Raw genomic sequence first — 25,398 nt, forward strand, 5'->3', positions numbered from 1 at the left:
ATGGAGGGTCGGAAAAACACCTTCGGCAAACACCAGGGACACCACTGGCCATGGTCACGGTCGTACGCCAGGGATTCGTCGGTAATTGTCGGACTAGTGTTGCTGCTGCTGTTGCAAACCAGCGAAGGTAAGCTCATACACACACAACAACTTCTTTTGCTCCCGCGTGCGTTCTCGATGAGGTGTAAAGTTTAAGACAAACGACATTTTAACAGGGTATATCAACGCTTTCCTTTAGCATGGCAATGAGAAGAAACGTAGTTCCTCGAACGTCAATCATTAGTTTCTACTACTAAATAACCGTAAAACCAAGGAAAAGTGCATTGTAAAATGGCAAATTGTTGATTATTATGACATTTCTACATTTATTGCGAAAGTTCATCGGAAATTCTCATAATTTTCTGTACATCTTCCATCACTTTGCGCAACTGAAATGATGGTTGATGCTTTTGCACTTATGCACTTTATGAACTAACCGTTGCACAATGGGTGAATTTATTACATGCACATGACTTTCAATGATACCCGTTTCGGTGCCATTGCAAATTGTATTTTCTCTTTCTTTCAATTTCGATTGTTTGCTTATGAAACAATGTAAACATCAAGAGTAGTTCCCATGGAAGTTGTTTTTTACTTTCTTACGCTTTTAAAACAATGTTGAACGACTGCAATTATGTGTTGCTGTACGTCTTCAGAAACGACGGACATTTCTCTTCCATCTGCGTCTTATCGTAGCGCTATAATCAGCGAGACTCTTGGAGCGAGGCGCGTACGCTTACCATGCGAAAGGGCAGCATAATTTGACGAATTAAATAGCGCGAAACAATAGACCCACCGGGAACCGTGGGCTCGTTGGCTTGGATTAATTTATGCCAAAAGCAAAAGGGTAGCTGTATGTTTATTCCCAGCGGAGAAGAACATTCGCGTGAGGGAAAAGGGAATCGCTTTTTTTCACCAAGTTGTGACAAGCGTAAGCTCCCCGATCGGGGAGTCTGCCTTCTTCAACATCAACGACAAGGTTTTAAGTTATGCATAGCTAATTTTACACACAAAAACCCCCGACAGAAATGTCCAATCGCCGCGGCTCTCGGAACGGCGTGAATGTGTAGGCTTTATGGGACCATAAATTTTAGTACCTAATGGTAGTTAACTTTAGCGGCATCATGCTTTGTGTGAGCTTTTGAGTCACAGGCAGCAAAATTCTCAAATACTTGGGCGAGCCGGTTCTCACATGGGAACTTAAGGTGTCTGTTAAAGAACTGGATTCAAAAAATCTTTCCATTCGAAACAAGCAAGAAATACTTTGACACTCTCTTTTGAGAACGGCATTGTCCTCCAGAACGTCAGCATGGTTTAACCTCGATAGCCGATTCAAAACTCATCGTTAGTGCTCCACTGATGGCAGGTTCTTAAACAAACGCAATCATTGCTGGCATTTGTAATGTGCAACCTTGAGTGCTGTGTTCTCAGACCTGCAAAAACTCTCCGTTCAAGCGGCATTGAAGCTGTTGGCTGTTTGTTGATGATGATCGCGTTCCTTTCACTTTTTCACCTACCACCGCACCAAAGTAAGAAAACACTGCTCGATGGTCGAAGATCCACAAAACGAATGATGTCATCAAAGCGTTCGAGCCGTTGATGGGAAGAAAATGATTTTTTAAATGGATGTTTCGATAAAACGAAATTCGAAGCGTTGCAAGTGCCAGAAAGTCAAACAGCAAATCATCTAAGAAATAGCAGTGGAAAAGTTACATTTGTTTTTCAAACACAGCCGCTAGCAAGGAGCGAGAAATGTTGCAAATTTTAGTTTAACTCATTGAAACTTTTGCATCCTCGAGCGAGTCATCCACTTCCACTTTGCATTTGCAATTCCATTGTGCGACGGAGCGTAACAACCGATAAGGTTCCACCGCACCCCCGGTGACCTCCTTTGGGCCCCCCCCGGGGGAGATGAAAATTATCCGACAAACAAAACATCGACCGGTTCGCGGTATCGCGGTTTCGCCGAGCGCCATCGCTCCCCGCAGGCAAAAACGTTTTCCTTACGTAATAATCACACACACAGTCACACATCCATACCCAGCCCCAACCTGGTCGTGTCTCCGAGCCTGCGTTCTACCATTTCCCATTTTGCTCCCCATTCGGTTGATTGCACGGTGCGCCACATAAAAACCCCCAGCGCGTGGTGAAAGTTGACGCGCCGGAGAGAAGAAATAAAGTATGTCGAGCGAACGGCGAACTTTCGGAGCAAAACTTTCTTTCCATCCGCACCCGTTGTTCCTGCTTTGGCGAAGTGCTTTCCCTTTCGTTTGCGAGCGTCTCTTCGGGAGGCGCAACTCGCGGGCGCGACCCGTTTGCGCAGTGAAAGGCTTGCGTAATTCATTAGGAAGAAAATGAAAAGAGGGTAGACGACGATCCTCGCGAGTTTCCGCTGGACATTTCTTCGCACAGATGTTGAATGTATAATTTTATCAGTTCCGTGTCTAGCGTACTAGACGGAACAAGTAGGATTTTCATACCAGGTTAGGACCTCATACCTGGTACAAAATATGGGATGGAGGGATTGGTTGGAACGAATGGAATGAACCACAAGACCATAACATTATAGTTCGTTGCATAACGCACTTATAAGACCAATTTGAGGGTAACACACCCAAGTACACGTGGCGTAGAAGCCGATACCAATTTTCAACCCTTTGACACGCACCTTTGGAGAACAGCGTTGGTCCCGCCTGTGGTTGGTCTTTTGACATTTTCGCGTTCCTCCCACTTACGGTGTGTCCAAAATAGGCTCACAACTTCAACAGCAGGCTTAATAATTTATGTCGCTGAGTGTGCTCGTAGCATTTTTTTACATATTGATAAAGTACGTCCAATCGGTAGCATTACGAAACTAAACTCAGTTTTTCTAATCTATTATTTGGAACAATCTTTGCTAATTTAATACGAACTTTTTATGAGAGGTTTCTACAGTTTCCGAAAGTTACTTTTTATTAGGAGTCATTAATAAACCTTAATTGTTTAGATAGGTAAAACGGTAGTCAAAAAAGCAATCGTTTCATTGAAAATAAATGAAATTGCCATTGGATAAAATCTTTAAATACAAATGAAACAAATAAATCATAAACCAAACATAAACTATTTATCTCGAATTTAAATGGGATAATATGCAATCATATTTATGATGCATTTATAACTGAATGAAAAGATTTGCTCTGCACTAACGGAATCAAAAACAAAACTCGTTTTGAAAAGGGACTGATCGCATTTTGGTATCATCGCATAATAAACTTATCAACAACAACAGCGGAGTATTTCATGACATCCGAGATTATATATCGCCTCCTTTCGCTAATTGGCATCATCGAGGACAGGGAACTACGGGTATCTCCCATACCGATTTGTTCACCATGAAGCGTACATAATTAACAGATCATAGCTGGCCCACCTCCACCGAAGTTCTCAATTGCCACGAGAGCCATAAAAATTTGTTCCCACTTTCACACCGCACCAGAACAACCATCAACTATATTTCCTTCTAGCTTCACTTCCCTTCGGGTAGCTAATGAAGAGGGGTTGCATTTTTTATTGCCCCTGCTTCTACTCTCCGAATCGACTGCCTCTTCGTCCTCTTTCCAGTGTAGATAAGGCCTTTATAATAACCATATCGATGATAAACACAGCTTCCGGACGGAGCGCCACGAGGGTGACATAAATGCGCGGGAAGACCCAAAGACGGCATCCAGTCACGTGTTGATCGAAAATTAAGTCATAAATCATAAGGAATAGAGCTCCCTACTAGTGAGAAGCTGCGACGCCGTAACAAATTGGAACATACGAAGTGGTTTTATGATTGGAGTTTGAAATTGCTGCATAATGCGATCCGTCTGCAGCGAGACGTTTAAATGACAACAAGTATTTAAATTATAGTCCCGTCAAAATATTCCTCCAATCATGGAACGCTGGGAATATTCCGTTTAGATATTTATTGTAAATAAGTTGGTTTAGAAAAATTTTAAATATAAGAAGCCAATTTTATGAAAATTAGAAATAGAAACAAAAATCGAATTTTTACGTTAAATAACACAAAAGTGAAAAACAACTTCATTGAGCCCTAGTGAAGCCATTTTGCATTTGCTTTATCTTTCTGAAAAACATTCCTCCAACTGTGGAGAAACTGTTGCTTCCAATTTCCGGACTCAAAGGGTTTAATATATTATTCAAAAACGAAGTTTCTTCCACTTCGACGGCGGCGTTGTGACACGTGCCCGAGAAGAATGGAGATGAGAAAATTTAAAATTTTTCCCTGTTGCAGGACATGCAATGTTAAGATTGGTTTGGTAACGCTAGTTGTCCTTTTTCGTTCGCTTTCGCCAACGTTAACAGCACGGATAGTAGAAATTTCATTTTCACCTGTAGAGACAAGGCAGAGTGAAGTTGCTACAAGCACTATCATTAGACAAATTCATAAGGTGGAAATTAATATTAAAAAATTTCGAATTGGAATGGTTAAGGTGGACCTGGTAAGATGCTAGATTGTTTTTTTGTTACGCAAACAGTCTTTATAGTACCAGGAAAGTATTCGGTAAAGTCACCTTTTATTTTATGAGTTATAAAATCTCTCATCTGCCAAAACTGTTTAGTATTTGCACCGTTTGTTCATACGGTGCTGACATTTATTTTCTGGTTTATCATTCGTCCCTGCACAACGCAACCTTAAAGAGCAAAAAGGTTCGATTGATTGGATCGGAATGAAAGCAATCCTCCCGGAGAAGGTAGTTTGTACAAAAAGCCCATTTCCTCCCACCGGTCGGAACAACCGACGGCTTTTGTAGTGGAGGAGCTTCCGAACAAACCGGGCCTCGGGGCGGCCGCACACCGAAACGCCGAAGAGATTATGTTCGATAATAATCTACCCATTACCGTATATAGGGCGGAAAGAAGTTCATTAAACATTATTAGTTTGGTGCGGCGGCGGTCGCACATCATATTTTTACCATTTGCCTGATTGGAAGGGTCCCGCCGTCGTTTCCGGGCTCTTTCACTTCCACCTTCACGGGGGTGGTTTTTTCATCCCCTTCCTCCGTCTGCTCGGCTGCCGGAACCGGCACGCGGTAGGGGAACATTCGATTGCCACAGCACATTTTCCCCTCGTTTTATTTGTGCGAAACGGAAAAATAATGATCCCTACACTTTATCTTTCTTTTGCTCTGGTTTTCCCGGAGAGGGTGAGTATCCGGGGGGGATCAAAAGACACATTCTTCGGCCCGTGGACTCGTTCTTTTTTATCTGGGAAAACGTTCACTCGCTTGTTATCATTTTCTCCGCTAGGCATCTTTCGTCTTACTCTGCACATTGCTTGAGTTGTTGCGAGGATTCGGATTGGGAAATCCTTGCTGATGTATACCCTTGAAAAGAACCGATGCCCTAACCGGAAAATGTAAAAATAAAGCCTTCCGATCTTTTTAAGAAAATTACAGCCCCGAATGTCAACCGCATCCGTCATCGGTTCCTGCCATTTGATGGGAAAAATGATTCTAAAACAAACGCAATTCCTACCGCTATAGCAGGACGTTAAAGAATTTCGCAACCACGATCGATGGTTCGCCCATTCAGTTCAGTTTCCCATTAGAAACGGAAAACAATCGATGAAACACTACACAGCGCAAAGGAAAAGCAACGCGTTTGTTGCTCCCGGCTCCCGTGTTGAGCTGCGGCCGTTGACGTTTATCAGACATCTCGAGTGGAAGTCAAGTTTATTGATTTATCCGATTTTCCATTATGCATTCCGTTTGCCAACGGCTCGGCGTGGGATTAACGGCGGCGGGCCCCGTCCCCGGGCAGCGCCCGGAAAATGCGAACTGTAGGACTCGAAATGAACTACGTCTACCGCCGTTGACCTCACCGGGGTCGGGGAATTGGAATCGTATCGATTGTATGGCAAATATTTGAACACGTTCAATAACTGTCAACAGTGGCGCACCCACTGAGCTACTGACGAGGCGAGATGGAGTAACTCCGGGCGTAAGGTTGGCTGGCAATTCGACCCAAACCCGTTCGTTAAAGTAGCTTGGAAGAAACCAAACGTGGCCTGCTTTTCCACCTGCTTTAAGCAGCTGCAAAATGTAGCATCTCAAATGCGAGAAACAAATCATCGCTTCAGGGTTTCGCTTCGCCATCTGAGGACATCAGGTTCAGAATCGTTGAAGATCTAGCTTTAAATATCACCAGCATACACCACGACGCAGAGACACGGGCTCCAGCCGTGCTCGGTCGCATTAATCAATTTTCTCGCCTCCGATGGGCTCGTTGTCGGCTCGGGGAAGACGACGTTGATGCTGATCTAATTTCCACAGCAACATAATAGGATTTGCTTCGGGCCGTTTTCCACCCTCGGCTTCCCTCCACCCCAGGTCCCATCTACCCTGCTGGTCTAAGCGGCGAAGGCACACGCTTCATTATTGGATGCTTCGAAGGCATAGGTAACCTGGGACCATAAGAGGATCCCCACACATGTGCCGGTTGCCGGTTCGGGTCGAAGACAACACAACCGGCTCGTTCTAATGCACGCTCCATAAATTCAATGAAACGGAGCCATCTGCGGCGGAAAGCAGATTAATCCCGCCGGAAAGTCCCCATTCAGAAGGGATCGTCGGTGGTGAATCTATGGTGCTCTAATCAAATGCAGAAATAAACCGCTCCCGAAAGGTTCTCTTTCATCATTAAACCGATCGGTTTTTCGAAGGATATGATCTTAAGGTCCGAACAAAAAGAGCTAATGTCATTCTCTTAACTATTGAAGACACGTTGACAACTTCATTTAATAAAATTTTTGCACGAAAATATGTTAAAAATGAATATGCCTCCTTTTGTTCTAAAAATATAGATAAGAAACAGAGAATGTACAGATCATCTGTAACGGAGCACCATTTTATTAAATGTAATTCCATCAATTTAGGTTTTGATACTCCAAACGTTAATATTAATATTATGCATACTTTTCTTCAAAGCAATTTGGGTTTAGATTCATTCAAGAAACGTATTTCGAATCAATTTTTTTGAGTTTAAAAAGTGTTTCCTGAAACAAAACTTCAACAGAGTTTTCAACAGAGAACAAAAAAGATCTGGGTTAATTTGTATGTTTATGTCTTAATCAAAGTAAAATCAAAGTTGATAATCATCAACAAAAATAAATTTATAATGAAGCGTAAACAAATGGAAAATGGAAAACTATTAGGCGGATTTTTCCAACACCTAAAGATTTTGAAATATTATTCAACTTCCGTTCAACTAATAGTTAAAATGCCGAAAAAACGTTCGAAAATATGGAATTCATTTTCAAAAGATGATTTTAAATATTTTTAACTAATATTGCAAATATGAGGTCAATTCAATCAGTATCTATGCGAAATGCAAAGTGAGTTTCAATTGATTTTTAGAATCAAGTGTTTGAAAAAGTGTTGTATAACAATTCAAATCTCCATTTATCTTCCGGATGGTTTTTTTGTGTGTGTACAAAGCACAGCCCGATTCCATATGTTTATTTAATCCATCTAATTGCATCCGATGCGTTTGGAGGGTGTTTGGTGGGCGAAATTGCTCGAAGGACTAATGGACTATCACGGGAACGGGAACCTGCCACAACCGCCACATAAATGTCACAAAGCCAGAAAGCAACCAGGCGGCACACAGCAAAAAACCAAACCGAAGGAAAACTGTGAAAAACTGCACAAGAAGCAGAACCCTTGTTTCATCGCTGGCAGAAGCATTTTCCTTCCCAACCACCACGTGCATTGCGCATAACGTTTAATGGAACAGGTTCGCCAGTAATCGTCCTCTTTACGCTGAGCTTCGCACATTACCCCTATCCACCATCCTCCTTCACCAAGCCCTTCCCCGTACTCCGGTGGATCGTGCATAAAGTGTGGAATCATTCCAATCCACCAGCGAATCGGCTCGACTCGGCGGGAAAGGATGTTCCTGCTGGCGAGGTCGGCACTACCATCGATTTTCCCCCCCACACAGGTTCCGGTGCCTTCCGCCAGCAAAGTGTGCGTGGGTACAGCATACAAAAAAAAGAGGTTTAACAAAGAAACCGGGCCAACCCCAGTTCCAATCCCAAACCCGGCCAGTAAGTTTAATATCGTTAAAAGTCTTTTGTTCCCGGTTAGCACGCCATTACTGTCGGGTTTTTGGTGGGGTGAGGGGTTGGGTGGAGTGGTGCTAAACCCGAACGCGGCGCCGTGCGAAGGATAAATAAATGTCCCATCACATCATGTTGTCGTTGTCAGCATTAATTATCCAATCGCAGGACGTTTCATAGCCGGCGACAGGTTTCATTTCCGCATCGGAGAGTGGGAGGACGGTGGGTCGGAAAAAGGATTTTCTTACCGGTGGCTTTTTTTTTCCTCTCCGAAAACTGTTGTGGTCTCTCGTTGCAGTGAAGCGCTGAACGATTTTTTCCCCCACCACAGCCTTCTTAGATGGTAACTTTGTATTGCTTTTCTACTATCGGGTTTTAGAAAAGAGAGAATAGGTTTCCCTCTGCTCCTGGACGTCCTTGAAAGGATTCTGCGCCGGCCTTCTTTGACGGAAAGGTATACTAAACAGTGTGCGAAACATTACCCACACACATTTAACGCCGTGCACCAATGGGGAAAGTAAAGCGACGGCGCGCACTTGTTTGCTTAGCTTTAAGATTACTTTTTTAAGCCGCACTCCTGGCGGAAGCGCAACACGAAACGAAATGAAGACGGTCGCAGGATGCAATCTAGATCGAACCCCGGGACGAATAGAAACGCTACCGATGGCTAGGCAACGTTTTCGGGCTCCGTTTTTCCTCCCCCACGGTCCGACTTTTCCTGTCGCCTGTCCCGCGGGTGTTCCGATATCATTCGTCGACTGTTTGCCTAAGTTTGTTGTCCCTGGAGGGGTCGGCCGGTCCTCCAATTTCCAAGCCGGATCCCTTTCCGCCCGGTAGGTGCGGAATAATATTGACACACTCGTCTGAGATGCGCCCCGTAAGGCTCCGGAGACCTTTCGTTTTTTTTTTGTGCAGAGCCTTCTTAATCCCGACGAGATGATGAGCGTGTTGGGTGGTAAATTTTAAGCCAACGTTTTACAACGTGTTCCACAACTTGTCGCCCGATAAGTAAGTCATTGAACCGAGATTTCAACAGCCGGGAGTTTGTATGTTTTTTCCGGAAAATTAAGCCAAAAACGAATGTGCTACATTAATTTCCATCGATCAAGCGACGTGTAGGAAGCCTCAGTAGCCTTTGAATTCCAACATTTCACAATTTGTGTACGGTTTCATGCTTTCATTTGTACTCACCAAGCCTCATTTTCCAATGTTTCATTGCAGTGGACGGTCGTGCACCGAAGGAACCCTACTATGGACGCGAAATCGGACAACTGACGAACTTTGGGCACGGAATTAAGGTAATTTTGCAGCCATTTAGATGATTCCCTCCGCTCCGGGGACCCTTACCACAACCGCCCGTCCTCTGGAGACTATTTATTTAATGTTTCCACGTGCTGATTTTCCACCTCCGGTTTGTTTCCCCCCTTCTCTGCGTGCAGGGCCGCGTGTACGCCGTCGACGAGTCGACACTGTTTGTCAAAGGATTCGCCTACGATGGCAACGCACCGGATGCGTTCTTCTGGGTTGGCAACTCGCCCCGCCCGAGCCCGGAAGGTTTCATCATACCGTACCCGGAGGAGTACAGCGGGAGGTAAGTCGGATTTACCCTGCTTTCGGGCTGGATTATTTTTAAGTTCAAACAATTGCCGATGGGGGAAGGGTTGTGCGAAGGAGGGGGTAGTTAGGCCTTTCTTTAGTTGCTGGTAGAAAAGTATTGGAGTACAAAGTAAATAGATAAACATCACTATTTTTACTTTTTGATCTTTAATCTGAAGTAAATTTTCGATTTCAAAAGTCCTGAATGTAGAAGAGTTCGCAATACACAAAACAAATAGTGCAAGTGTTCTGTGTAGATAGTGTAACTTTTCATTAGGATATTGATTATTGTATTTAAAATTTATAATGTGTGTTGTTTTTGGCAAAATTTGTAGTAATGTCTTAGCAAATAAAATATTCACACAAGCATTAAATATCGTGTACAGTGAGAATATCTGTTTTCAAAGAAGAAATTGTTCTTATTTACATCTGATCAAATACTGTTCATTCAATACCAAAGTTGTTTACTTCCTTTTTTATTTAATTTTAAAAGCTGTTACCAGAAGCTCTAGAAGGACAAAACAAAACAACTGATTAAAAGATTTAACAACTGTGTAAATAAAACAATCTTATTCGGTATTATGTTAGGAAAACTAAGCCGAAAACATTTTTGGAACCCATGAGAATAATATAAAGGTTAAGGTCATTTAATTACACTGCTATTTGTAATGACTGAAGGGAAGAGATTTCTATTTTTGAGAAATTTTATCGCTAATTTATACCAAGGGAGTTCCATTTATGATATATGAGAAGGTATATTTTAAATTTTGTACATTATATTAACTAGTGCATGTTTGAGTTCTGACCAAACTTACAGAAACACCTAACCACGATAAACTGTGGATTTTATACTTGTCATAAAGAACAATTTTCCAAACCCCCCTCGATATCATATGAAACAGCAAAACATAAACATGATATACAGGTAGATGGAGTGTAGAGCAAAATAAACATATCTCAGGCTTGTTTGGCCGCATACTTTTAACTTTTCAAACTGTCCCCTTGAGCATCACTTTTACACCTACAATAAAACGAAGCCCATCAACTTCGCACATCGTAGTCATCTCCGGTCGGACGGTTTGCACGCAACAGGACACCAACGGCTTGGTGGCCGGTGGTCGGAAGAGCCGCGCATAAAATTCACATAAATTTTTATTTTCGTAGTTCCCTCCCATCGTGGCTACCGAGGAATCCCCCCCCCCCGCTCCGGTCACCGGGCGGAGTTTCCAAATAAATGAACTTCCTCCCACCGGTTGGGCTTCCTTTCCCTGTTCCACACGAGCGAAAGGATCAACACCATGTCGGTGGTCTGTGCGTGTGTGTGTGCCGCTGCTCATCAGCCGTAACCCTCACGCATGATTCAGCAGACGGGTGTAACGGTGTGTGATTCGCAAAAAAAAAGAAGATAAATAAAAATAAAGATGCCACTTACACCCCGCCGTGAAGAGCTCGTCCCATACGAAGCGGCGGTGGCCGAAGAACTTCCCAGGATGCGGATGCGGAACGATAATAGTCCTGCATCCTATCTAATCTATTTTTATTCAAGGCTTTACGCGCAACCCCTCGCCGCTTTCTTTGCGCTGCATTCCTGCCGGAGGCCGTCCCTGTGCGGTCCCCCGAATCCCAGCAGTGTCGGTGTGAGAGGAATTTGAATCATTTACTAGAGATTAAGTACCTAATGTTACCACACTAACATTTCGTCACGTTCTCGGCATTTGGCCGAGCAACCTTCGGAGGGGAAATGCCAGCCCGGCGTGAGAAGTCTATTTCCGCAGATTATCGTGGGGGCGTCGGAGTACATTTTCATACTTTTATTTTCCATCCTCCTTCGGTTGGAATTAAATATTCAACAAATGATCGGTACGTTTTATAAGTTAATTAAATTATACCGACGATAATATCTGGCACTTCCGCAGGGTGGGGGGGGGCGCATGTTTTATGTGGAAAACTTTCGGGGAGATCGAAATGTGCGATTCGTGCGATTTTTTTCTGGAATTCCACCATAAACCGCATTTGCTTGCCATAATTCTTTCGCGTTTGTAGGAAAGATTTTTATCGCACAAAATATCACGATATCAGGCATCCCATATAATCTAACGATGCATAACACGCTCCTGCATTAGCTCATTGCGCTTTCAGCGATGATTATTTCCATTACCGGTACAGCAACACGCGTTTTGGCAGCATGTCAGGCACAATTATGACACGTTCCCCTCGATCGGCTCGGAGTCCCGGGGCCGGAAAGTGCACCGGCAACGCACCAAAACCAACCCCTCATCCGAGCTGGCACTTTTCCAAAGACGAGCGCCAACAATGGCCGGATGGAAAACGCCACCAGCAGGAACGGTTCCTGCTGCCCGTACCATCTTCCACGTACCTGCTCGAGTGTCTCTGGTGTGTCGTGAATTCAGGAGGTTTTTCTATGCCGTTCGAGGACGCCCCGGGTTCTGATATTTAATTGAAATGGATTATGATTGAACGGGACGAACGCTGGCGTGCTGCAAGAGCCTGTCGTTACGTTACTTGTAGGACTTTTCATTCCTCTGCCTCTTAACGATCCTTAATGAAGGTGAACTTCTCGTTGGGAGAGTTTTGGGGTCCGTTTTTATAGCCCTTTAAGGTAGCTGGAAACGAACTTAAACCACACTTGCTTTAAAGGATTGTGGTAAATGATGACGACGACATTGATGGTAACGAACCTGTCCAAAAATTGCATATTAATCACCGGCATGTCAATTATGGTTGCATAGGACACGGCCCATTTGCGTTCACCCCGTCGCTGTCCGAAGTTGGAAAATGTTGTTCTTTTTTGGAGAACGAAGCTCGTTACTCGATTAAATTTTTTTTCAATTTTTCAAAATTTTTCTAAAGCTTTCGGCTTAAAGTTGTTTGATTCATGTTGAAACAAATACTGAGCATATCTTGCATATTGTACGATAGGACTGGTATTCCCATTTTTATGTCTTTGTTCATTTTCTTTTTAAATCTGATATTTGATTCGCGCACCAATCATCCCAGACAAGAGCATAAGGTTCTCGCATAACACTATAACTGTCACGTACATACCCAACACCATAACAACTGCTTAGGGGGAAAACAGGCCTAGGGACAATCATTCATACCGTGGTTTTACATGTTTGGATTTGCTTTTTCCCTATCTGCACTATTGTTATTTCCTCCACAAACATGCTATCGTTTTACTGTTGTTGAACAGCTCATTTTTTATGCATAAACATAACCACTACAAACATGAATTTCAAAGAAAAGTACGGGCAGGATTGTGTTTCAATCAGTTTTGTACCATGGCACACAGGGAATTCTAGCTTTCCTGATTTTAACAATAGGATTTGCCTAATCGTTTTTATGGTTAATCATTTTTTTTAATTTTAAAACGTATTTTTAATTTCGGGTTCTCGATTTCAGGAAAATAATGACAGTAAAAAAATGTCAACGTTTCAGAGAGCAAAGATAAAAAGAGAGATGCACAAATGTTTTCTTATATTTCATTTATCGAACGAGCCTTAGCTTCTTTCCTAAGTTTATTAAATAACAAATCAAATGCGTTTGTGATGGTACTTCCTTCTTCTTTATTGTGTCTACTAGAAAACAGTCAAAATAGACAAAGCAATTTATGTTCTAGCCATATCTGACGTAGGAAAGATTGATATGCTCAAGTTTTTATTTCTCGTTGAATCTTTTCAAAACAAATTCGAACGATGCACGAAGGCTTTGCATAGCTTCTTTGTTCAAGAGTTGCTCAAGGGCGGCTCAAGTGAGGATGTGTTTTAAATCCCCTGGGACGAGATGGGGGAAGAAGTGCGTATTGACAATCGTTTCTCCGCGGAATACCGGCTGAATTTCGTTTCCGTCTGCCGAAGTGGATTAGGCCGTCGCCCGGTTACGTCCCGGCTCCGGTCGCGATAAGTGATTACGTGTAAAAGGATTTGTTTTATCGATCGGACACAGGCCGTCGCATTAAGGAGGGCCCGAAAATCGAACTACGATACCCGTACACGAACCCCACTCCGGGCCGAAGCACGAGGTAGGAATAAAGGGATAAAAAACACTTTACACCAGAAAAATATAAATCTGGACCGAATCTGGCCGTACTTTGGGTGCAGGAATACAAGTGTTAACAAGGGGAATGGTATCCGAAGAGGATTGGATTTAGTTGATTGCGTTTACTTCACTACATCCTTGTTCAGTTGATCCTGTAGAGAATTTTTGATAACGAGTAGCAGAGCAGGAGGACATAAAAACATGTATAAAAAAACTCACAAATACATCAGTTGACTATCGTACAACGAGATTAGCTTTATTACAAACACGTATTTGGCGCATGTTGTACAACGTATGTTCTAATTTCTGCGTGTCATTGTCGTGTTTTATTACATTTACAAACGCCCGTCACGAGGATTCAAATTTAAAAATGGTCTATTTTATGTTGTAAAGTAACATTTTTGTTAAATCTGATTTTTTCCATTATGTGATGCTATTTCTAATAGATAAAACAATACTTTTAATTGAAAGTCAGAATTGACGGAATCCAAAATGGGACAGACATCAAAATGTGCTATAAACATGTCGCCTTAAACGGTCTCTTGATGCTTAATTGTCCATTCATACTTCATGCTCGCTTGAAACGTGATAACTACAACTCGGTGCCGTTAAAATCTGTCAAGTATCACGATCTAACGCAAATAATTTCCCAATCTCTCTGTCCAATCTCTCGTCGGTTTCGAGCAACAGCTCAACTACATCCGGAAAAGATCGGAGACTAAAGTGCTGTGCTATTCGCATTAAACTCCGGTCCTGCCGGACGTGCCGGAGTTTTTTCTACCGATATTTATTCATAGATAGATATTTATCGTCAAACGAGGTACATTCGGCACGTTTTTGGTCCATTGTTTGGCACGAAAACCTAGTCCCCAAAGCAACCTCGGACGGCGCCAGTGTTTAACTGCATGAAATGAGCGATTTGAAGCTTCGGAAACTCGGTTCAGGGAAATGGGTAAAATTGGAACCAGCAACACATTTCTGGCCCTCGTTCCCTACTGGAAAAGGAGCTGATATTGTCACCTCCGGCAGTCCTTAAGCACAAAAACACGTCGCACACAATCGAGAAAGGCACTGTGCCGATATGGAAACGCCTAATGCAACTCATTGTTGACGCCACGTGGCTGCTTCGTAATGAAAATTCATTTTAAATTATTATTGCTGCTACGTTTCCGCATGCCCCCGCGCACCGCAGACTTCCGGTTTCCCCAACCATGCTGCGAGGGTTTCGAGAGTGTCCAGAGGCGTCGGTGCGTGTCCCATTTTTTGGCACATTTTCCATGTGACACGCACATCACGTTCGATGCATAGCGTTGATGCGTTTCGTTCAACGTTCTACGAGCGAACCGGATGGTTCCTCCGGCACCGGAAGTCACCGGAATCCGAAAAGCCTTTCGTTGATCCCCTTTTTTCATCCCCCGTGACGCACACGAAGGAATCGGTTCCACCGAACCGATGACAGGAAATGGAAACTCATGTCCGGCGGGGGCGCGGAGAAATCGGGCGCTCAACTTAATGTACTTTGACGCCGTTCGACACATCATTAATAATTGTACGCGCAATCGGAATATTACTTACTTCGAATTCACTTCGCCCACAAGTTGGGGGCGGGAAAAACGGTCAGCTTTAAAAGGATTCGACGTCGGAGTATGATACAGCGTGTGTGTAATGCCAAGAAAAAACTACCTTACACGTACCAGATAATGGATAGCAATCGTTTCTTTCTTCCAAGTCCAACTGCGGCCCATCGGTTTTCCTTTCACATATTCGGGAACGACATGGCTTGAACATTAAGGGGACGAGAAACGAAGCGTAATCGCTAGCGTAATCGTGTTATTCTGCTGGTCCATCTGTCAAAAAGAATTTTGGCTCACCTACCCTATAATCGCATGCGTAATCTTGTCAGTACGTAAACAAACGAATCAATAGTTCATTCATCCGTAATTATTTATCAAATTTCTATGATTATTTAGCGTAGTTTTTGTATTTTTAACGATAAAAAACAAAATTATAGCAGTAGCTTCAAGAAATGTTGCCATTTTTACCAAATTGCAAAACATAAACAAAGCAAAGATGACGCTTGGCCTCAATATCGACGATACACGAGAGACCAACGATTACGCTTCGTTTACCGTGCCCTTTACGGTCGGTGTCGGCTGGGCGGATCGATTATGGGTCCGTTTATCAACGTTCATCTTGACAGTAATAGGTTGAGGTTTTAGATCGGTCCTACGATTTGTACAATCCGGATTGAATTGGATTTTTTCATAAAATAAGGAATGAGTTAGCAAAAAAAAAAACAAAATTGAAGCAAACGGCAGCAAATGAATGTATTCGGTGGCACGAATTAATTTTAAACTGTACTTATGTGTAATGTTCACCAGTCTTAAAATGTATGACCATTTCAAGCATAACCTCCGCATTTTAGAGAACAGAATTTGTCATGTTTTACCAAAAGTTTCAATACTAAGCCAAAAATATTAATTTAAGGAATTGTAACCAAACTTTTTTAAAATAAAACATACGTTAATGCCTTTACAGAATGAGTAAATTACACAAAATTATAACCTCAAAGAGAATGAAAAATGAAACATGGCTTTCTATGTATGTGAAAATCTATCATATAAAATTATTGTTTTAGAAAAATCATTCAAAAAAGTGACATGTATTGATTTGTCGCAGATATTTCAAATAGAGAACAAAAATTATAAAAACATGCGGAAGTATGACCGACATTTTCAACAATCATCTTCAAATCAAAGAAAGATCTTTCTACTTGCTGATGCATCGAGTTCTCCTACAAAAGGTCGTAATATCTTGGTCGAAGTGGATTCATACTTATTGACAATATTTTCATATTTTCATTGCAAAATACAAATAGGGTTTAAAAAGAAAATGCATCGATTGATCCTATTGATAGAGCAGCCCTGTTGTAGAGCGCGTTACAACGAGCAAATATGTTGATGATCAAAAATCCAGCCGTTAAAATGTTGTTCGATCCACCGCGCAGGTTTCCGACGGGGTGGCAATTTATTTCATGTTGAACAAAATTTAAATAAACCTTGTCGAGCGTGTACACCGAATCACGGCAAACAACATCGAACGCCGCACGGATCTCTATCTCCGGACGTGCATACTCTGTTTGCACCGACCAAACAAAACGCAACCCTCCATTTTCATGGCATAATCATCATTTGATTCTGCCAATCATTTCACGTTCATAAAATTATGCTCGCCAAACAAACGGTGGAGTTACGTTTAGAATCACGTTGCCCCCGGTACACTCGCCTCCTCTCTTTGGCGCGGGAAATGGTCCCCCATCTCGAGCACGATCCCTCGGGAGAAAATCTGAAACCGTCAGCATATGAATTCATCAAAGCATATTATCCATGGAAAATACAATAAAACCCAACGATAGCTCCCGTTTATAAATCTCCTCGCTCGCTCCCTCCCGCTATCTTTATCATTCTCGTTCATTCCACCCACTCGAACTACCCCACCCTCGATTTGCCCAGCTTTCATCCCCTTTTTCCACCGTGGAAATAGCGAACAGATTGCCGGAAAATCCACTCGCCCCGGTCTGTCCCGATTTGTGCGCAAAGGCACTGCCCGTTGTGTGCGAACATCGACACTGTCATCCTTTCTGCTCCGCTCATCCGTGCCCGAGAGGAAGATAGACAGTGCTCGACAAACCCCTCGTCCCCTCCCCCACCACCGTTACGGTGGCTTTCCATCCGTTAGCTTTTCAGCCCACCGGACATGCGTGCGAAATGCACCCCTTCCGAGGGTTCGTTTGGCTACGTCTCGTTACAACAACCGGCACAAACGCACCAACCCGCACCGACTCTCCAGCGGAAAACACCACCACCGCCCGGCCGCTCCTTTCCCACCGGCCGACAACGATGTCGACATTTTCTAACCTCAAAACCAAAACCTGCCGCCCGGTGGTGGGAGTTGAAAATCGGAATAAAACGTTAGCGCGAACCGTCCATGCCGACGGGAAAATCGCCGGGGCGAAAAACGAACCGTTTTTTTTTCTCTACCCTTTTCACTTCGCTCGGGATTCGTAAGCTGGGATTTTTCTTTCCGAATGCACCAGTGCCGGGTGGTGGAGGGTTTTCGGGAAAGTTTTTCTTTTGCGGTCTCGAGAGGCTACCGGACAAATGTAAGTCAGCTCGGTGGCATGGGAAAATACAGTATTTTCCGTGCCTTTACGGCTGGGAACTCCTTTCACTGCGAAGGTTGATTTCCTAGCTTACGTACTACAAATTTGGTTACGAAAAGTGCCGTAACCTCGCTGGCCAGTCAGTGGTGAAAATCCGGAAAAAGGACGATCCCGGGAAACCTTACCAGCGTCAGTAGCGCCGTATCGGCAAAATCGTTCCCATAAAACCGCAACGAAACAACGAATGGGAGAGTGGCGGGTGCGAGTGGCGAGCATAATGATTCGTTTCTCCACCCCACCCCCCGCCACCTACGTAGGTCGATTCTGTCCCAGCGGTGTAATTCTGTCCGACTGCACGGCAATCTGCACGGGAAACAAGCATAACGAATTATATATCTTAGATTACACCTCATTAAATAATGATCGATTAAGGGCGAACGTGAAACTGGAAACCACCTCCCGGGAACGGGGGAGGGAGGGCCCACGTTTCCGCACCACGGAGGGGGGGGGGGGGGGGGGGGGGAATTTTTGTATCGGTTTTCATAATGCGCATTTATGCACTGATGCCGTCAATGTCGGCGCGTAACCGGACGCGACGTCCCGAACGGAAGCTGCGTTTGGAGACGCCACCTCGGGTGAACCAGAGAAACAAAAACAATACCGATCGGAAAGTGATACCACGGAGCAAGCGGGGAGATGATAAGGGAGGAAAAGGTCCGCTTCATGCTCCTAGCATCAGAAACCGATTTACTGCGGGTGCAAACAATCACCAACAACAACAAAAACACACACAACAAACGCCGTATCATGTTCGACGATTTCACGGCGTTCGGGAGCGTCATCAGCATAAAAATGTCAACGCTTCATAATCATTGATGATAATACGCTCCTTGCCTTGGGCCACATTTTATGCTTCGAGAGGGAGGTTCCATAAAATGTTAGGTAAACGAGAATGAATAAAATATGGGAGTATTTTACCACGACCTCGTAGCAGGAATCGTTAAGTAATCGTTGTATAACATTATAAAAAATCAACCTAGGGAGTAAATTAAAACAATTATTTGCAAAATAAATATTAAGTCCATTGGATTTTTTTTTATTTAAATAAATAGTTTATGGCTTGGACTTTATTTCTAGCATTGATGAAATGTTGTTAATCAAGTATTTAAGAATAAACTTTTCATAACCCATTTTATATAAATTTGACTATGTTACCCTGTTTTTTTAAAGTGTACGGTATAGGTGATAATGTTTGTCCTATCGTAAAAATATGGAATGTTGATTTTAGAAGCCGATAAGGATACGGAAGTCAACATTTAAATTTTAGCAGAGTATGTACTTGTATGCCTAAGAAATGGTACGGATCGATGGCAAATGTTATGTTACATTCCTTGTCATTCTTCAATCTGTACTCAGAATTGTTTGCAATCACGTGTTGGGCATAGGATTTGTGACCACCATCCATTACAAAGTATGGCGTAAAATTAAGGTTAAGCAATATTCTAAACTATATTCAAGTACAGCAAGCCTCATTAGGCCTCTTGATAACAAATTTTAACAGCATTCAAGACTGTTGCTAATATCTCCTATCCAAATGAATAGAAACTATCAATACAGAATCCGTTAAAAAATTAAATCTCTTTTATTGCTAAATAGTGCAAACATTATGCATGCAGTAAAATGTACTTGTTAGTGTGTCAATTATTACAATCATAGAGGTGTTAAATTTCATTAAAATTGGGATTATAGATTTTTTTAAATTGTTGCTGAAAAAATCATGCAATGTTTCCATTGAATGGGTTTGACTGAAATATAAAAATAGTAATTCTGAGAAATATGAAATAATTTTAAAATTAAACTCTGAAATATAAAAATAGTAATTCCAAGAAATATGAAATAAGTTTTAAATTAAACTCTACGGTATTCTACCATAAATTGTGTTAAATTTCATTAAAATTGGGATTATAGATTTTTTTAAATTGTTGCTGAAAAAATCATGCAATGTTTCCATTGAATGGGTTTAACTGAAATATAAAAATAGTAATTCTGAGAAATATGAAATAATTTTAAAATTAAACTCTGAAATATAAAAATAGTAATTCCAAGAAATATGAAATAAGTTTTAAATTAAACTCTACGGTATTCTACCATAAATTGTGTTAAATTTCATTAAAATTGGGATTATAGATTTTTTTAAATTGTTGCTGAAAAAATCATGCAATGTTTCCATTGAATGGGTTTGACTGAAATATAAAAATAGTAATTCTGAGAAATATGAAATAATTTTAAAATTAAACTCTGAAATATAAAAATAGTAATTCCAAGAAATATGAAATAAGTTTTAAATTAAACTCTACGGTATTCTACCATAATGCAACGTTCAATGTAAGTTTTCTAAAAATTTCAAAACCCAAACAATCTTTTCAAAAATTGCTTGCTCTATAACTAAATATAGTGCATAACTCTAAACAGTTCCTCACTGCAATGCTTTTCATTTGATGGGTTTTATGTGCTTTATAGTTCTATTCAAGTTCCGTTCGAACTATCAAACTCGAAGCTGTCGAAGCTTCGGAATCTTTTCCTCTAAAACTTAAGTTTGTTTTCCATAACTTCTTTATTTGTAGAGAACCACCTGTACTGCAGCAGCACAACAACACCGACATCATCCTCAAACTTCCGATGGGAAAACGTATCCGCGACATTCGTTGGCTTTCGGTCTGGTGCCGTCGGTTTACCGTAAGTATCACAAACGATCTAATAAAAATGATGACAAAAACATAGTTTTAAACAACTTTGTACTCCGATGTAAAACACTAGCACGATAAGATATTGAACTAAACTCATGCAAACGTTTCTCTCCTCAATGGATATCGAAATACATCCAGAACTTTGCGTTCACTTGCTTGATGGAAATGTGTTATGTATCTCAGATTTCCTCTTTTGTGGATTGCACGGAAAAGACCAAACTGTGCAACAAAAATAGTTTCCAGCTAGGCCAGTCTAATTTCCGTAATTTATAAAACGAAATATTCCACGAAATAACTTCGAGGCTTATTTTTCCGGATTCTTGCAATCGTTTTCGACAACACAATTTTGTAACATTATTCCAACGAACGCACACACAACAACTGGCAGCAATGTACTCCTTCGCGGCTCCGTCCTCTTCGCTTTGCTTTGATCTACAGCTCGACGGAACAGTAAATTTAGCAATTCTCGCTAAAGAAACCCGTCGGAACGGCGGCTTCAATTTTAGCAATCGCACCTAATCACCTCCGGTGTCACCATGGCAATGGACGAGGTGGATCAAAAGCATCCTTCCACCCGGTTGTCGTTCGTTAGCATCCTGCACACGTGCCCGGACACACACACACACACACACACACACACACACAGGGACGCATACGCACACGCACAGAGCAAAAAAGATAGATTCGTTGATAATTTCGATAAACGCACGTTTCATCGGTTTTTACATTCTTTGTGCCAGCGCTTCGCAGTGCGCATGTGCGCTACGGGGGAAAATCGTTTGCTTTGAAACACCTTCATTATAATTCGTTTCCCTTGCCCACCCGTTGCCATCGCGACCGCATCCTAGTAGGGCGTAGGACCACCCTCTGCCGCAAAATGCGCGTACAATTTAGAGTCCTTCTCGTCCTTCGAAAATTGTCGCTCGAATTATTGCGCGCCCACGAGCCTCAAGCCGTCCTGTTGTGGACTTTTCACTTCGAAGAACTTAGTTTGATTAGCTTTTATCTTCCCAGACCCAGCGCACGGGTTCACAGGTGCCGCACATGCCAGATACTTTTAAAAGATATTTTGTTGTGAAATTGAAACATGGATCATTTGCGTCTCGGAGCGTTCTCAAGCCGACTTTCTCTTCGCCGCTTGGTACTGACAGAGTAATTACTCTAAGTACGGTTGATTTTTACTTAAAGGGTAGATATGCAGCTGGGACAACATTTTGAGTGATCGCATTTCCTATGTTATGATACCAAATAAGTAAACATTTTAATGAAGACAACAACCTAATGGCGCTATTTGATGATGATCTGATGTCGCGTAAAATATCTTTGAAAACCAAACTAAAACCATTAAACTTTCATCCAATCAAGTCAATCAAGTTTAAAGTATCGGAGAATTCAGGCATTCCAATTTTATGCTTCTAGTTTTAGATAACGATTTAGTTTTCTACAGATTAGTAAATACTTAGCTCACTTGTTCTTCACTGTGTTCTTCTGGCAAAATTCAACGTAACAACTGTTACGAAAAAGGAACAATCATGGATCGGTTTGATAAAGTTTCAAATATCTTAAATAAATCCAATGATATTCATTTTAAAAATATAAAAAACAACCTTGATACTTTGCAATCCATCATTTATTTGAACGCTACTCGAACGGAGTGGCAATCCAATTAAAATTTCCATTCCTCTCGACCGGAAGCTGGGTCGCCAATAAACGTCAGAACCAGATTGACGACAGGTCTGCGAGAAGAAGGCAGTGCGAATGCTTCCTACCAGAATCTCAAGAGTCATTTGTCTGTGGCAGCGTACCAGCGGTTTCTTTTCCGTTTTTTTTTTAAATTTCCATTTGTTTCCAACCCCGTCTTAGGTTGATTTCGGAGAAATCTTCATCCCCCCCGGGCTGGACGTGCCGAAACCGCGCGTCCTGCCCGAGTTCAAGCGGCTCGCTCACGGTCTGCGCTCGAGCAACATCAGCATCCTGGACGCGAAGACGTTCTACATTCCCAACCTGCACTACGACGGTGCCGGGCCGGATGCGTACTTCTGGGTCGGCAACGGGTCCGAGCCGAACATCATGGGCACGAAGGTACCGAACGAGATCGGCTCGCTGGAACCGCTCCGGGGCTACCAGGGCGAAGACATCGAGATCCAGCTGCCCGGCAACCTGACCGTGTACGACATCGACTGGCTGGCGGTGTGGTGTGTCGAGTACCGGCACAACTTCGGCCACGTCTACATCCCCAAGGATCTCGATGTGCCGCCGGCACTCGGCCAGACGAAGATAGCGGTAAGCGTTCGAGTTGCTTTTCGTTCTCCAAAATGTTCTGTCACTAGCTATAAGCATCCTAATTGCGCTTTTTCTCCCATTACTCTACAAGCCGCCATGGTGGTATAAGCCGGTAAACTATCTTCACCTGTTGATTACATATGAGATTATAATTTCATTGAGCTTTAACAAACACCAGACCAATTCTTGACACATTCCAACAAAAACTCATACCTTCTCCTCTCACCTCACGTGCAGACTACGACGACCTCGTCCTCGGTGGTGACGCAGGGAACCACCCGACCGACCAACGTCAACTGCAAGGAACTGCTGCGTGGCAAGCTCAACGTCATGTGGGAAGTGATGGATGAGTACGTGGTTATCGAGCTGATCGGCCGTATCCAGGAGGATCAGTACATGGCGTTCGGTATCTCCGGTACGCACGGCCGCCCGCAGATGGTCGGTGCCGACGTGGTGGTCGCGTTCTACGATCGTCGCCAGCGCCGGTTCCGGGCGGAGGACTACTTCATGTCTTCGTTGGCACAGTGCGACGGCAAGCTGGGCGTTTGCCCGGACGAGCGGATCGGTGGCAAGAACGACGTGGAGATATGTAAGTTGTTTCCTGGTGAACAAAACGCTTTAGTACTTAGGGTCTGTACTGTCAGGATGGCTAACAGAATTATGAACAAATCATAACATTGTTTGAGGAATGTCCATTTGAGGTCTTGCTGTTTATCTCTCGGTATTCTTTCCGCATCCCTCCAGTGTCGGGCGATCGAAGCCATGGGGTGACGAAGATCAAGTATCGTCGCTTACTGCAGACCAACGAGGCCGTCAATGACCGGGCGTACCCGCTGGATCGTCAGATCTCCGTCATCGCCGCGATTGGACCGCTGAACTCTCGAGACGAGGCCAATGCGCACTCGCATAGCGGCACCGAGGTGACGGTGGAGGACCTTCAGATTGACTTCGCATCCAAGAACGATCATACCTGTACCGACGCCCTTGACAGCTACGTGGCCCAAGACGGGCCGAAACCATGGCCGACGCGAACCATTCTCGGTGAGCGAACGATTACGGCCCGCATTGGGCCGACGGGTGGAAAACGCGGATACACTCCCATCACCGGCCATCCGTCCTGGGGTATCGCGTGGTACATGAACGACATGCTCATCCCGGAGATCTACGTCGAACGGGGCCAAACGTACACGTTCATCGTCGAGGGCGGTGACGAGTCAACGCAGCCGGCCAAGTAGGTATCCGCAACCCTCACACGGGTGGAGACCATTCCAAAGAGGGGGATTTCACTAAGGGTTCCCATTTTTATCGTCGCAGGTATCACCCCCTGTATATCACCAGCTCCAGCGAGGGCGGTTACGGTCAGCAGTCCGAGGCACAGAAACGCCGTGAAACGGTGTACGCCGGCGTGGAGTACGACTCGGATGGTTACGCCTATCCAACCGCAGGTAAGTCTATCGACTGCTTTCCTAAAGCCTTTTCATCTTCCAATCATTCTAAATTATTCTCCGAAGAAAATTTCAACTTTGCGCGAAAAGGAGGAAAATGTAAAGTACATTCAAATTATGGATCAAAAATAAATAATTCGAGATCGAAGTAATTTTCTTAACTCACTTTTGAAAGCTAGTTGAATCCCATTTGCTATAAATAGTGTTGCCACGCCACCTTTCCAGCTGAAGTTAGACTTTAGAAGCCTTTCCGGACTTTAAGGTGCGTCATAAGAAATCTGTACATGACCATCCCGACGTAGGTTGGTCTCTCCAATTCGCTGGAAGAATAAAAGAATGGATAATATGACCGGAAACTAAACTTAGACTCGCGATAAATGTAATTTTGGATGACTTGAAACGTGCAACTTACGGTTTCGTCCCGTAAGAGAACCTTAGCAACACTGTTTGCCACTGATCGGAATTGAGATATAGACGATGATCAAAAAAATGTCTTACATCACAATATGTTTTATTACATCCCTGCCTCTTTACAGCCGGACGTTACTGCGAATGGAAGCACAAATCCATCGACCGATCGAACGAAATCGCCACATTCGAGGAGTACAAGAAAACGCTCAACCTGTCCTGCGACGATCCCAACGGCCAGCCGGCCTATCTCAACTGGACGGTCGTGGCGGAAACGCCGGACTTGGTGTACTATCAGGTATGGTCGACTTACCTTAGACGGTTGACCATCCTTAACTCAATCTTTCTTCGTTCTTCATCCAGTGCTTCACCCATCGTAACCTCGGCTGGAAGATTCACGTCGTCAATCCGGGTGAAACGAGTAAGATTAGCGGATCGCATGAGTTGTACGGTGCTGGGCCATCGTTCGCGGCCAAACTTTTGCTACTGGCGGTCCTCATACTAAGTCCCGCCATCGGGCACAGGCTGGTGAATGGTTTCTGATAGTTTATCGAA

General features: G+C 43.3%; 1 protein-coding gene across 1 annotated transcript; it reads left to right on the forward strand.

Moving 5' to 3' along the window:
* Window positions 1-25,386, forward strand: LOC131284495 (protein Skeletor, isoforms B/C). The gene is made up of 11 exons (XM_058313354.1): window positions 1-127; window positions 9,365-9,441; window positions 9,583-9,734; window positions 20,585-20,696; window positions 22,571-22,990; window positions 23,082-23,102; window positions 23,228-23,579; window positions 23,735-24,221; window positions 24,305-24,435; window positions 24,972-25,141; window positions 25,207-25,386. The coding sequence occupies exons 1-11, from the start codon at window positions 1-3 to the stop codon at window positions 25,384-25,386; spliced, it is 2,229 nt and encodes a 742-aa protein (XP_058169337.1).
* The last annotated feature ends 12 nt before the right edge of the window (window positions 25,387-25,398 follow it).

This window comes from Anopheles ziemanni, chromosome 3 (assembly GCF_943734765.1).
Source record: "Anopheles ziemanni chromosome 3, idAnoZiCoDA_A2_x.2, whole genome shotgun sequence".
In the NCBI taxonomy this organism is placed as follows: Eukaryota; Metazoa; Arthropoda; class Insecta; order Diptera; family Culicidae; genus Anopheles; species Anopheles ziemanni.